Source organism: Pristiophorus japonicus, unplaced genomic scaffold (genome assembly GCF_044704955.1).
Source record: "Pristiophorus japonicus isolate sPriJap1 unplaced genomic scaffold, sPriJap1.hap1 HAP1_SCAFFOLD_253, whole genome shotgun sequence".
In the NCBI taxonomy this organism is placed as follows: domain Eukaryota; kingdom Metazoa; phylum Chordata; class Chondrichthyes; family Pristiophoridae; genus Pristiophorus; species Pristiophorus japonicus.
In genome coordinates this window covers 178,775-193,944 of record NW_027252263.1, presented here as the reverse complement: position 1 = coordinate 193,944, position 15,170 = coordinate 178,775, and the positions used below count along the sequence as shown (strand labels likewise).

The 15,170-nt window shown below is 46.9% G+C and overlaps 1 protein-coding gene across 1 annotated transcript in view; it reads left to right on the top strand.

Annotated features, from left to right (window-relative positions):
- nipblb (NIPBL cohesin loading factor b) overlaps positions 1–15,170 on the top strand; it is a gene marked incomplete at its 3' end in the record, with an annotated part of 524,975 nt that overhangs the window by 344,483 nt on the left and 165,322 nt on the right. Inside the window, exons 20-24 of the mRNA XM_070871482.1 lie at positions 3,520–3,600; positions 3,942–4,042; positions 4,429–4,570; positions 8,732–8,814; positions 10,906–11,038. Of these exons, the coding sequence (XP_070727583.1) occupies positions 3,520–3,600; positions 3,942–4,042; positions 4,429–4,570; positions 8,732–8,814; positions 10,906–11,038 (540 nt within the window). The remainder of the gene's footprint in view (positions 1–3,519; positions 3,601–3,941; positions 4,043–4,428; positions 4,571–8,731; positions 8,815–10,905; positions 11,039–15,170) is intronic.

Below are 15,170 nucleotides of genomic sequence, written 5' to 3'. Positions count from 1 at the left end.
GAAGTGGAGCTGAGTCCATGATCGGATCAGCCATGATGGTATTAAATGGTGGAGCAGGCTCGAGGGGCCGTATGGCCCACTCCTGCTCCTATTTCTTATATTCGTATAAACATGTGGAAGTATGATATTATAGATATTACTGAAACATGGCTTAAAGAAGGACAGGAATGGCAGTTCAACATTCCTGGTTACAGGGTTTTCAGACGAGATGCAAAAGGGGATAAAAAGAGAGAGGTGGGGTCGTAATATTGGTTAAAGAAACAATTACAGCTGCGAGGAGGGATGATATGTTACGAGAATCATCAAATGAGGCCATATTGGTTGAACTGAAGAACAAAAAAGGGGCAATCGCCGTGCTGGGAGAGTAATGTGGACATCCAAATAGTCGGGGGAGATAAGAGAGCAAATTTCTAAAACAATAGGGGAGTTCAGTTACCCTAATAACAGGGGTAGCATCAGTGTAAAAGGTATAGAGGGCGCAGAATTTATAACATGCATTCAGGAGAACTTTTTTAGCCAGTATGTAACAAGGCCAACAAGAGATGGGTCAGTTCTGGACTTAATTTTAGGGAATGAAGCTGGGTAGGTGGAAGGGGTAACAGTGGAATAGCATCATCATCATAGGCAGTCCCTGAAAATCGAGGAAGACTTGCTTCCACTCTAAAAGTGAGTCCTTAGGTGCCTGAACAGTTGAATACGGGAATTACAGTCTCTATCACAGGTGGGACAGATAGTCGTTGAGGGAAGGGGTCGGTGGGACAGGTTTGCCGCGCGTTCCTTTCGCTGTCTGCGCTTGGTTTCTGCACGCTCTCGGCGATGAGACTCGAGGTGCTCCAATTAGTGCGGTCTTGGGCCAGACACTCCCAGGTGTCAGTGGGGTTGTTGCACTTTATCAGGGAGGCTTTGACGGTATCCTTGAAACGTTTCCTCTGCCCACCTTGGGTTCACTTGCCGTGTAGGAGTTCTGAGTAGAGCTCTTGCTTTGGGAGTCTCGTGTCTGGCATGCGAACAGTGTGGCTTGCCCAGTGGAACTGGTCAAGTGTGGTCAGTGCTTCAATGCTGGGGATGTTGGCCTGATCGAGGACGCCAGTGTTGGTGTGTCTGTCCTCCCGGGGATTTGTAGGATCTTGTGGCGACGTCGTTGGTGGAATTTCTCCAGCAATTTGAGGTGTCCATTGTATATGGTCCACGCTTCTGAGCCACACAGGAGGGCGGTATCACTGCAACCCTGTAGACGATGAGCTTGGCAGATTTGAGGGCCTGATCTTCAAACACTGCGCTGGCGCACTGGAGGCGGTGTTGAACCTCCTCGTCATTTTGGTGCTAGTGATCATAATTCAATTAGATTTAGCATAGTTATGGAAAAGGACAAAGCTCGACCAGATGTAAAAGTTCTCGATTAGGGAAAGGCCAATTTTACTGGGCTGTGATGTGATTTAGCAAAAGTGGACTGGAAACAGCTGCTTAAAAGTAAATCAGTGTCAGAGCAGTGGGAGGCGTTCAAAGAGGAGATAGTGAGGGTTTGGAGCAAATATGTTTCAACATAGAAAAAAGGGTAGGACTAACAAATCTAGAATCCCCCTGGATGTCAAGGAGCATACAGAATAGGATAAAAGAAAAAAAGGGCAGGCTTTTGTCAGTCACCGAGCGCTCAATACTACAGAAAGCCTACAAGAGTAAAGAAAGTGCAGGGGTGAAATTAAAAAGGAAATTAGGAACGCAAAGAAAGGGCATGAAAAAAATATTGGCAAGTAAAATCAAGGAAAACCTAAAGATGTTTTATAAATACATAAAGAGCAAGAGGATAACTGAGGAAAGAGTAGGACCTATTCGAGACCACAAAGGTAATCTGTGTGTGGAGGCACACACTTTACTTTACGTCTGTCTTCACAGAAGAAAGGGATGAAGCAGACATTGTAATTAAGGAGCGGGAGTATGAAATATTAGATGGGATAAACAGAGAGAGGAAATATTAAGGGGTTTAGCAGCTTTGAAAGTAGATAAATCGCCAGGCCCGGATGAAATGTATCCCAGGCTAAGAGAGGCAAGGAAGGAAATAGCAGAGGCTCTGACCATCATTTTCCAAACCCCTCTGGCTACCGGTGTGGTGCTGGAGGACTGCTAATGCTGTGCCATTTAAAAAGGGAGAAAGGGATAGACCGAGTAATTACAGGCCTGTCAGCCTAACCTCAGTGGTGGGGAAATTACTTGAAAAAATTCTGAGGATCAGTATTAATTGTCATTTAGAAAGACACAGATTAATCAAGGACAGTTAGCATGTATTTGTTAAGGTCGTGTCTGACTAACTTGATTGAATTTTTTGAGGCGGTAACAAGGATGAAGGTAGCGCGTTTGATGTTGTGTATGTGGATTTTAGCAAAGCTTTTGATAAGGTCCCACATGGTTTGAAAAGTAAAATCCCATGGGATCCAAGCCAAAGTGGAAAGTTGGATCCAAAATTTGCTCGGTGGCAGGAAGCAAAGGGTTATGATCAAAGGGTATTTTTGTGACTGGAAGGCTGTTTCCAGTGGATCCGCAGGATCCCTAGGTTCCTTGCTTTTTGTTGTATCAATTATTTAGACTTCAATGTAGGTGGCATGATTAAGAAGTTTGCAGATGATACAAAGATTGGCCGTGTGGTCAATATTGAGGAAGATAGCTGCAGATTGCAGGAAGACACCAGAACAGTGGCAAATGGAATTTAATCTGGAGAAGTGTGAGGTAATGCATGTGGGGAGGGCTAACAAGGCAAGGGAATACACATTAAATGGTAGGATACTGAGAAGTGTAGAGGAACAAAGGGACCTTGGAGTGCAGGTCCACAGATCCCTGAAGGTAGCAGGACAGGTAGATAGGGTGTTAAGAAGATGTATGGGATGCTTTCCTTTATTAGCTGAGGCATAGAATACAAGAGCAGGGAGGTTATGCTAGGACTGTTAGGCCACAGCTGGAGTACTGCGTGCAGTTCTGGTCACCACATTACATGAAAGATGTGATTGCACTGGAGAGGGTACAGACGAGATGTTGTCAGGACTGGAGAATTTTAGCTTGGAGGAAAGATTGAATAGGTTGGAGTTTTCTTTGAAACACAGGGGCCTGAGGGGAGACTTGATTGAGGTGTATAAAATTATGAGGGGCCTGGATAGAGTGGATAGGAAGGACCTATTTCCCTTAGTAAAGAGGTCAATAACCACGGGGCTTAGATTTAAAGTAATTGGTAGGATTAGAGGGAGCTGAGAAATATTTTCACCCAGAGGGTGGTGGGGGTCTGGAACTCACTGCCTGAAAGGGTGGTAGAGGCAGAAACCCTCACCACATTGAAAAATTACTTGGATGTGCACCTGAAGTGCCGTAACCTACAGAGCTATGGACCGAGAGCTGGAAAATGGGATTAGGCTGGGTAGCTCTCAGCTGGCACAGACACGAAGGACCGGAATGGCCTCCTTCTGTGCAGTAAATTTCTATGGTTCTGTCTTCCTGGAATGATGAATTGACTATCTCTCTTTTCCTGCTGTTTAGGTTTCTTCTATGGGAATTACACCATTTTTTGTGGAAAACGTCAGTGAGTTACAGCTATGTGGCATCAAACTGGTGACGGCTGTAAGTGCAGTTATTGGAAATATTCACAGTCATGGTTTGTGTGTCTAGTGTTACAGTAAATTAATAAATCTGATGTAATGTGCAATAATGTTTAATCTAAAATAAACTCAGTGCTGAAGGTATTTAGCCCTGAACTGCGCGGCCAATATGCAGTATACGCAGGGTAGCTGATGCTCCGACAGTACAGACTTGGATCCCCTGTAACACGGTGTCGGGCAGCCTGGTAGGCACACCACAGGATGGGCTGTGTCTGCGTTCAGTATAACGACAGTTTCTTCTAATGCTTGATTTTTAACATTTTGTCAATCAGCTGAAGAATACTGTTTTGGAACATTTGACAGGTTTTTTCGAGGTATGAGAAGCACAGACAGTTGATATTAGAAGAGATGTTTGCCTCGCTTGCAAAACTCCCAACAAGTAAGAGGAGTTTAAGAAATTTCAGGTAACGTGATTCACTATTTCTGTAACGGCTGTAATGTCAGATTCCTTTCTCGCACCAGTAACCCTGTGGCCTCTGAGTTGCATTGTCAGTTTAATCTTTAATCGGGGCAGCTTTGTACTGTGGGCCGATAGAGACAACCCAAACTCATTTCATGCAGGACCTTTGCAACCAGCAAATGGAGGAGATTCAAACTCGAATCCCAGAGGTGAAAAGGCATTGTCTAATCCACTGTGCCTCCCATCCCAGGGAAATACAGATTTTAAAGTGGCCCAGGACATGTTGCATGTTGCAGTATTAACTGAGGAGAAGAATCTTCAATGCAGTAACTGATGTCAGTATTGGTTCCCTTTGTAAACCCTGATGTTTGTTCATGTTTCATGTAACAGGTTAAATAGCAGCGACATGGATGGAGAGCCACTCTTTATTCAGATGGTGACGGCCTTAGTCTTGCAGCTGATCCAATGTGTTGTACACTTCCCAGCTGCAGAGAAGGACTCCAACACTGTTGATGAGGACGGAGAAAAGAAGGTAGGAAGTCCTGGACGCTAATCCTGGAGCAGCAGTTTCTCCACTTGTGTCAACTTTTAAAGTGCATTTCAAGCTTACATTAGATGTCCACATTATCCTAATGGAATATTTTCAGTTGCAGGGTAAGATGAATTGATAGAATAACACAAGATTTAGTAAATACATTTAAATCACTGCTCATTATTACATATCACATGTGAAGTTTACAGCACAGGGAAACTTCGGCTCATCATACCAAACTAATCCCACTGCCCCACTCTCTCCCCATAACCCTATATCAATCCCCAAACTAACCTCACTGCTCCGCTCTCTCCCCATAGTCCCGTATCAATCCCCAAACTAATCCCACTGTCCTGCTCTCTCCCCATAGCCCTGTATCAATCCCTAAACTAATCCCACTGCCCTGCTCTCTCCACATAGCCCTGTATCAATCCCTAAACTAATCCCACTGCCCCCGCTCTCTCCCCATAGCCCTGTATCAATCCCCAAACTAATCCCACTGCCCCACTCTCTCCCCATAGCCCTGTATCAATCCCTAAACTAACCTCACTGCTCCGCTCTCTCCCCATAGCCCTGTATTAATCCCAAACCAATCCCACTGCCCCGCTCTCTCCCCATAGCCCTGTATCAATCCCTAAACTAACCTCACTGCCCCACTCTCTCCCCATAGTCCTGTATCAATCCCAAACTAATCCCACTGCACCACTCTCTTCCCATAGCTCTGTATTAATCCCAAACCAATCCCACTGCCCCGCTCTCTCCCCATAGCCCTGTATCAATCCCAAACTAATCCCACTGCCCCACTCTCTCCCCATAGCCCTGTATCAATCCCCAAACCAATCCCACTGCCCCGCTCTCTTCCCATAGCCCTGTAACTTTCCTTTAAAAGATGAAAATGATCTTTGCCTCAACCACTCCCTGTGGTAAAGTATTCTGTGCTCCAATAACTAATATCTCACCTCACTCTTAGTGACAATTTTAAATTGATGACCCTTCATTGACCTCCAAATTCTTTCCCTTTTCGCTATTAAAACTCTTTAATTTAAAAAAAATCTCAATTTAAATTGCTCCTTAGTCTTCTCTGCTCCAGTGGAAATAGTCCCAGTATTTCAAGTCTGTCCTCATAACTACAGTTTCACATTCCTGGTGGTATTGGCGCGCTCCCCGCGTGTCTGTGCGGCGCGCTCCCCGCGTGTCTGTGCGGCGCGCTCCCCGCGTGTCTGTGCGGCGCGCTCCCCGCGTGTCTGTGCGGCGCGCTCCCCGCGTGTCTGTGCGGCGCGCTCCCCGCGTGTCTGTGCGGCGCGCTCCCCGCGTGTCTGTGCGGCGCGCTCCCCGCGTGTCTGTGCGGCGCGCTCCCCGCGTGTCTGTGCGGCGCGCTCCCCGCGTGTCTGTGCGGCGCGCTCCCCGCGTGTCTGTGCGGCGCGCTCCCCGCGTGTCTGTGCGGCGCGCTCCCCGCGTGTCTGTGCGGCGCGCTCCCCGCGTGTCTGTGCGGCGCGCTCCCCGCGTGTCTGTGCTCCCCGCTCCCCGCGTGTCTGTGCGGCGCGCTCCCCGCGTGTCTGTGCGGCGCGCTCCCCGCGTGTCTGTGCGGCGCGCTCCCCGCGTGTCTGTGCTGCCCGCTCCCCGCGTGTCTGTGCTGCCCGCGTGTCTGTGCTCCCCGCTCCCCGCGTGTCTGTGCTCCCCGCTCCCCGCGTGTCTGTGCTCCCCGCTCCCCACTCCCCGCGTGTCTGTGCTGCGCCCAGAAGCGCCTACAATGCTCGTGGCCTAACCAATAATTAGAATCATAAAATGGTTACAGCAGAGAAGCCATTTGTCCCGTCGAGCCCATGCCGGTTCTCTGCAACTGAGTCCCACTCCCTCGCCGTTTCTCTGTAGCCCTGCAATTTTTTTTCCTTGAGGTACTTATCCAATTCCCTTTTTGAAAGCCACGATTGTATCTGGCTCCACCACCCTCTCGGGCAGTGAATTCCAGAACATAACCACTCGCTCTGTAAAAAAGTTTTTCCTCGTGTCACCTTCAGTTCTTTTGTCAATCATCATAAATCTGTTCCATTAAGTGTGTACTCCCATTCCCATTTTGTTCCCAACTTACCTCACAGTTACATCCACATTAAGTTGCATCTGCCACTTGTCTGTCCATTCCACTAACCTGTCAATCTTAAGCCTGTTAGTCTTCCTTGTTTGCCGTACTTGCATCAGCAATTTCAAAACCTTGTTCCATCTGCTCTCGATAACGTATCTCTCTCAATGGTGAACAGAAGTGGACCCAGCACTGTCCCTGGTGTGCACCACTCCCAACTCTTCTCCAATCTGAGCAACACCCATTTACCCTCCAAAGTGATTAGCTGCACGAACATCTTTGTGTCCTTCTGCACATGCACGCGATCGGCCCCACCCCTTTGCAGTTGCACACTCAGTGCACATGCGCAGAAGGGGACCGTCACCAAGGTCTGGCTGCGCATGCGGCGTTACCCCACAGTTGGAGCTGCTGTATAGAGTAGGCCACAGCTTATTGGGACCATGGGAGTGCTGGATCCATATTGGCCTGGAGAGGGGAGGGAGAGGGTGGGGGGGGACCGGAGGGGGAGAGAGAAAGAGTGGAACTTGGGCTGGGCGAAAGTCTGAGACTTGAGGAGGGGTGAAGATAAGAAACTTGGGTGGGGGAGGTCAGGAACTTGGGTGGGGGGAGAGGAGGTCAGGTGGAGATGGAGGAAGGAACTTGTTTGGGGTGTGGAAGAACATCTTAGCGTGAGAGTGAGCCCTTTCTGTTCTGTGAGCTCTGTTCTGTTTGGAGTCGGCAGTCAGAATGGCTTGAATGACACTTTGCAAAGTCACTGATTACGTAGCCAGAGAGGATGTAATTACACATACCAGAGAAATGTTATTTTATTCGTTGATGGGATTTGGCGACGCTGGTAAGACCAGCATTTATTGCCCGTCCCTAATTACCCTTGAGAAGATACGGTCCGTGTGGAGAAGGTGCTCCTACAGTGCTGATGGTGAGGGAGCTCAAGGGATTTGACGCAGCGACGATGAAGGAAAGGTGATGTGCTTCTAAGTCAGTCTGGTGTGTGACTGGGAGGGGAACGTGGAGGTGGTGGTGTTCCCATGCGCTTGCTGCCCTTGTCCTTCTAGGTGGTAGAGGTCGTGGGTTTGGGAGGTGCTGCCCAAGAAGCCTTGGCGAGTTGCTACAGTGCATCTTGTAGATGGTACACACTGCAGCCACGGTGCGCCGGTGTTGGAGGGAGTGAATGTTGAAGGAGAGTTTTCTCCCTGATTCCCATTGATTTGGGTCTGGAGCCGATTGGGTCTGGCGGAACTCAAACTGGGCATCGGTGAGCAGGTTATCGGTGAGTAAGTGCCGCCTGATAGCACTGACGGCTACACCGTCCGATGGGGCAGTAATTGCCCAGATTGGATTTGTCCTCTTTGTGGACAGGACATAACTGGGCAGTTTTCCATATTGTCGGGTAGATGCCAGTGTTGTAGCTGTACTGGAACAACTTGGCTAGAGGCATGGGTGTATCTCATCCTCCACGGAGACCAATCAGCAATGAGGATTTGTCATCAAGGGGGTCCAATCAGAGCTTTAAGTATTGCAAATGAACACGTCCTTTACTCTCATTCTGTTTCCATCTTACTCTCCATTCTGCTACGTTTCCTCTGCCATTCGCCTGAATTCGTCTGCAATCTTCTTGAGACACTATCGAACCCATTCTGAAAATCAATAGGAAAAACAGCTACAGCATTTACTGTATCTAGTCACCTCTTCAAAAATTAAATTTGTCAAACATGATTTGCTTTAAAAGTTGGTGTTGGCTTTCCTGACTAACGATGCATTTCTGAATACTCAAATTATGGATTTGTGGGAATATTTTCCCAATTAAAATTGTGAGGCACGCTGCACGGTGATCGACGTCTGGTTGTGTGAAAATGAAGTTCTCGTAACAAAGAAATGATTTGTTTATATATCATCCCTTTCTTAAAGATACATTGCCAATGCATTGGCAACTAAAGAGGTGGATAATTCAGATACCCTTTGAAGATCACCCTAGGGATTACATCTGGCTTGGTATCTAGTTGGCTAAAGGGTGCGGGCCTTTTCATTCACTCGCTTCCACATTTAGAAGTTCTTCCTTTAATTCTTCTCGTCTCATCTTGCAGGTTGATCAAGACGTTCTAATTACCAACTCTTACGAAACGGCAATGAGAACAGCCCAAAACTTTCTCTCAGTCTTCCTCAAAAAGTGAGTGTGAGTGGAAAGAATTGTAAAGTTGAAAGCGAGTGCCTGTGGTGAGTGTGTTGCTAAAGCAAACTACTGCAGATGCTGGAAACTTGAAATAAAAGCACAAAATCCAGGAAATGCTTGGCAGGTCAGGCAGCAACACTGTGGGGGTTGACTTATGAGGAAAGGCTGAGTAGATTGGGCCTCCAGAAAATTGAGAGGTGATCTTAATCAAAACGTATAAGATTATGAGGGGGCTCGACAAGGTGGATGCAGAGAGGATGTTTCCACTGGTGGGGGAGAGGAGAACTAGGGGGCATGGTCTTAGAGTAAGGGCCGCACATTTAAAACTGAGATGAGGAGGAATTTCTTCTCTCAGAGGGTTGTAAATCTGTGGAATTTGCTGCCTCAGAGAGCTGTGGAAGCTGGGACATTGAATAAATTTAAGACCGAGATAGACAGTTTCTTGAATGATAAGGGAATAAAGGGTTATGGGGAGTGGGCGGGGAAGTGGAGCTGAGTCCATGATCGGATCAGCCATGATGGTATTAAATGGCGGAACAGGCTCGAGGGGCCGTATGGCCTACTCCTGCTCCTATTTCTTATGTAAAGAGTTAATGTTTCAGGTCGCTGATCCTTCATCAGAACTCTGAGTGTGTTACTGCAGCTTTTGAAGCAGTGGGGAGTTTTGTTCTGTCTCACTGCTAACTTGCAGTGTTTCCAGATTCAGTGTCTGAGTCTCTGAGACACCGGGTACAGAATTCCTGGAGCCCTTCTCGCAAAACCTTCCAGCTGCTAGCCTGTCCTGTTCCCAATCCTGGGGGTAGAGTATTCATAAATATGAAGGCAAGTGCCTGTGCCATCTCTGCCACGTCTGGGGGCACCCCAGAGGAAGGAGGCGGGGGGCGGTTCAGGAATTTCAGAGCTTGCCATCGGGGGTGGGCTTGTTGTCCTGGCTGCAGCTGAACTTTTATTTCGAGCTGCATTCCCGCCACAGTGTAATCGTGATGCCCAAGTAACCCTGTATTGTACAGGTGTAACATCGAAACATAGAAAGCAGGTGCAGGAGTAGGCCATTCGGCTCTACGAGCCGGCACCACCATTCAATACGATCATGGCTGATCATTCCCTCAGTACCCCATTCCTGCTTTCCCTCCATACCCCTTTATCCCTTTAGCTGTAAGGACCACATCTAGCTCCCTTTTGAATATATCCAATGAACTGGCCTCAACAACTTTCTGTGGTAGAGAATTCCACGGGTTCACAATTCTCTGAGTGAAGAAGTTTACATAGAAACATAAAAACATAGAAAATAGGTGCAGGAGTAGGCCATTCGGCCCTTCGAGTCTGCACCACCATTCAATGAGTTCATGGCTGAACATGCAACTTCAGTACCCCATTCCTGCTTTCTCACCATACCCCTTGATCCCCCGAGGAGTAAGGACTTCATCTAACTCCTTTTTGAATATATTTAGTGAATTGGCATCAACAACTTTCTGTGGTAGAGAATTCCACAGGTTCACCACTCTCTGGGTGAAGAAATTCCTCCTCATCTCGGTCCTAAATGGCTTATCCTTAGACTGTGACCCCTGGTTCTGGACTTCCCCAACATTGGGAACATTCTTCCTGCATCTAACCTGTCCAGCCCCGTCAGAATTTTATATGTTTCTATGAGATCCCCTCTCATCCTTCTAAATTTCAGTGAATCTCAGCCCAGTTGATCCAGTCTTTCTTCATATGTCAGTCCTGCCATCCCGGGAATCAGTCTGGTGAACCTTCGCTGCACTCCCTCAATAGCAAGAATGTCCTTCCTCAGATTAGGAGACCAAAACTGAACACAATATTCAAAGTGTGGTCTCACCAAGGCCCTGTACAATTGCAGTAAGACCTCCCTGCTCCTATACTCAAATCCCCTCGCTATGAAGGCCAGCATGCCATTTGCGAGAGCGCAACCGTACTTGGGTGTGTGTATATAATGTCTCTGGGTGAGCACTGTGAGGGAGTGCTTGTAAACACAGTCTCTGGGCAATACGCGGGAGTGTTTGCAAACAGTGTTTGTGCTCAGACCTTTGGCTGGTGACCAGTAATGCATTTCCCTGTTGCTTTTTGTAGGTGTGGCAGCAAGCAAGGAGAAGAGGATTACAGACCGCTTTTTGAAAACTTTGTTCAGGATCTCCTTTCCACGGTTAACAAACCAGAGTGGCCCGCGGCAGAATTGTTGCTGAGCCTCCTGGGAAGACTGCTGGTAAGAATGCCCCCGTGTCCCCGAGGCTTCATGCTGTGATTGACAAGTTCAAAATTAAAAAGTTAGGAGCAGGAAGGGAAGATGTTTCCACGAAAAGCTGTAATTTGGAAACCAATGGGAATGAATTAGCAGATTGCAACTGGATTTATGCCTGTTTGAAATCCTTAAATGAGAGGTAAGTGTATAGGAAGGGTCGATCAATCGAGCCATCACGCTCTGTTTGAGGAGGTGATGCCCGAATTTGATGAGGAATGCCATAGTGCATACCGCATGAGGCAAACTATATCTGCGGATGTCGAGAATAAGCTGTGCATCTGGATTAGCAGTTGGCTAAAAGCTGGAAGCAGAGGAGCAGTCGAAGGAGTTCACAGTGTATAAAAAGGAAGATGAGAAGCCGGCCAATCCAGTCAGTGGTCCCACCTTACACAATGTTTACTCATTCACTAAACACCCCATCTCCAGGGACAGGCAAAATAAACAGTGGCCGAGCACTCAAACTTCTCACCGACTCCCAAAGACAAGCTCCAGGAGACTGCAGTCACACCAAACTTCCAGCTTCTCTGAGGAACTTGCCAAGTTCGCTTTTGAAGGATTTTAGTGATTCCATACTCGCATGTCTTAGCAGTTTGTTCCAAAGGACTGTGATTCTCTCTGAAAAGCGATGCTTCCTGGCATCCAGCTAACTCCTGGCCTGCAGGCTTTACAACCCTCATCTTACCAACCCTATCCACCTGGACCGTGCCCAATCCCTTCCTCATTTTAAAACCAGTCAAAAGGTTGACAGCACTCAAAGTAGAAAAGTGACTTGGTCCGGATGGGATGCAAAGGTGGAGATAGCAGAGCCTCTGGAAACAATTCTCCTTGGATATGGAGGTGATGCTGGAGGATTGCAAATGTTACACTCCGTTCAAAAAAGGGGAGAGGGATAAACCCAGCAACTACAGGTGGTGGGGAAACTTAGACAATAATTCAGGACAAAATTAATTGTCACTTAGAAAAACATGGGTTAATGAATGACAGCTGGAAAGGATTTGTTAAAGGTAAATTGTGTTCAGTAAGAGTTAAATAATGGAGAAGGTTGATGAGAGTAGTGCAGCTGTTGTGTTTGTGGACAAAAATCATTTGACAAAGTGCCACATAATAGATTTGTTAGCAAAATTAAAGCCCATGGGATTAAAGGGACAGTGGCAGCGTGGATCCAAAATTGGCCGAGGGACAGAAAGCAGAGAGTAGTGGTGAACGGTTGTTTTTCAGACTGAAGGGGGAAGTATGCAATGGTGTTCCCCGGAGTCGGTATTAGGACCACTGCTCTTTCTGATAGGCATTAATGATCTGGACTTGGGTGTACAGGGCACAATTTTAAAGTTTACAGATGACCGACAACTTTAGATCTAGTTTTGTGTAATGAGGGTTCATTAGTAATCTCATAGTGAAGGATCCTCTCGGAAAGAGTGATCATAAGTTTGCAAGTGACATTCCTAAGTCCTATGCTAGAGTCTTAAACTTAAATAAAGCCAATCACGTAGTTATTAGAGGCGAGTTGGCTAAGGTACATTTAGGAAACTAGATTAAAAGATATGATGGTAGGTAAGCAGTGGAAACCATTTAAAGAAATATTTCAATATTCTTGACGAATATACTGTTGAGAAATAAAAAAATCCACGGGAAAAGTGATCCAACCATGGCTAACTAAACAAGTTAAACAAGGAGGGAGAGAGAAAGCGGGTAATTATAGACCGGTTAGCCTGATATCCGTGGTGGGGAAAATGTTGCAATCAATTATTAAGGATGAAATAGCAGCGCATTTGGAAAGCAGTGACAGGATCGGTCCAAGTCAGCATGGATTTATGATGGGGAAATCATACTTGACAAATCTTCTAGAATTTTTTGAGGATGTAACTAGTAGAGTGGACAAGGGAGAACCAGTGGATGTGGTGTATTTGGACTTTCAAAAGGCTTTTGACAAGGTCCCGCACAAGAGATTGGTGTGCAAAATTAAAGCACATGGTATTGGGGGTAATGTACTGACGTGGATAGAGAACTGGTTGGCAGACAGGAAGCAGAGAGTCGGGATAAACAGGTCCTTTTTAGAATGGCAGGCAGTGACTAGTGGGGTGCAGCAGGGCTCAGTGCTGGTACCCCAGCTCTTTACAATATACATCAATGATTTGGATGAAGGAATTGAGTGTAATATCTCCAAGTTTGCAGATGACACTAAACTGGGTGGCGCTGTGAGGGGGATGCTAGGAGGCTGCAGGATGACTTGGACAGGTTAGGTGAGTGGGAAATTGAATGGCAGATGAAGTATAATGTGGATAAATGTGAGGTTATCCACTTTGGGGGCAAAAAAGCGAAGACAGAATATTATCTGAATGGCGGCAGATTGGGAAAAGGGGAGGTGCAACGAGACCATGGTTCATCAGTCATTGAAAGTTGGCATACAGGTACAGCAGGCGGTGATGAAGGCAAATGGTATGTTGGCCTTCATAGCTAAGGGATTTGAGTATAAGCAGGGAGGTCTTACTGCAGTTGTACAGGGCCTTGGTGAGGCCTCACCTGGAATATCGTGTTCAGTTTTGGTCTCCTAATCTGAGGAAGGATGTTCTTGCTATTGAGGGAGTGCAGCGAAGGTTTACCAGACTGATTCCTGGGATGGCTGGACTGACATATGAGGAGAGACTGGATCAACTGGGCCTTTATACATTGGAGTTTAGATGGATGAGAGGGGATCTCATAGAAACATATAAGATTCTGACGGGACGGGACAGGTTAGATGCGGGTAGAATGTTCCCGATGTTGGGGAAGTCCAGAACCAGGGGACACAGTCTTAGGATAAGGGGTAGGCCATTTAGGACGGAGATGAGGAGAAACGTCTTCACTCAGAGAGTTGTTAACTTGTGGAATTCCCTGCCGCAGAGAGTCGTTGATGCCAGTTTGTTGGATATATTCAAGAGGAAGTTAGATATGGCCCTTACGGCTAAAGGGGTCAAGGGGTATGGAGAGAAAGCAGGAAAGGGGTACTGAGGGAATGATCAGCCATGATCGTATTGAATGATTGTGCAGGCTCGAAAGGCCGAATGGCCCTCTTCCAAAATTCCATAGATTCTGGAAAGGTCCCAGTGGATTGGAAGTTAGCTAATGTAATACCGCTATTCAAGAAAGGAGGGAGAGAGAAAACAGGGAACTACAGGTCGGTTAGCCTGACATCAGGCATTGTGAAAGTGCTGGAATCCATTATTCAGGAAGTGGTATCAGGGCACTTAGAAAATCATACTATGATTAGGCAGAGCCAACATGGTTTAATGAAAAGGAAATCATGTTTGACAAATGTATTTATTTTTTTGAGTATGTAACTAGCAGGGTAGATAAAGGGGAACCAGTAGATGTAGTATATTTGGATTTCCAAAAGGCAATGGATAAGTTGCTACGTAAAAGGTTGACCATCAGAGGCCGGGGCCATCAGAGCGAGCAGCGTGCGGCGGCATACCACTGGACAAGGCCAACGGCTGCGAAGTCAGGTCGCTGATTGCAGTGCGGGCAGGAACAGCAGGAGGGACGAAGGAACGGCAAGAGTTTTTAGAAGGAAGTGACCGGGTCCCAGGAGAGGCGTGAGTCTGGGGCCCAGAAGAGGCGACGGCCCAGGGGCAGCACGGGCCAGCCCACACTGCTATATGTGCACGCACCGTCTGTGCAGCAGAGCAGGTCTCCAGTCATCCTCGCTTTGAGGGACTGCCTATGATTACATAAAAGGTTGTTGTACAAGATAAGGGCTCATGAGATTGGAGATTGTATTAGCATGGATAAAGAATTGGTTAATGGGCAGAGAGTTGGGATAAACGGGTAATTTTCAGATTGACAGGCTGTAACTAGTGGCATACTGCAGGGATCAGTGCTGGGCCCTAGCTATTTATAATCTATATTAATGACTTGGCTGAAGGGATAGAGTGTAATGTATCCAATTTGCTGATGATATAAAGCTAGGTGGGACAGTAAGCTATAAGGAGAACACAAAGTGTCTGCAAAGGGATATAGATAGACTGAGTGAGTGGGCAGTAAGGTGGCAGATGGAGTATAATGTGGGAAATGTGAGGTTATTCACTTTGGTAGGAAGAATAGAAAAACAGAATATTTT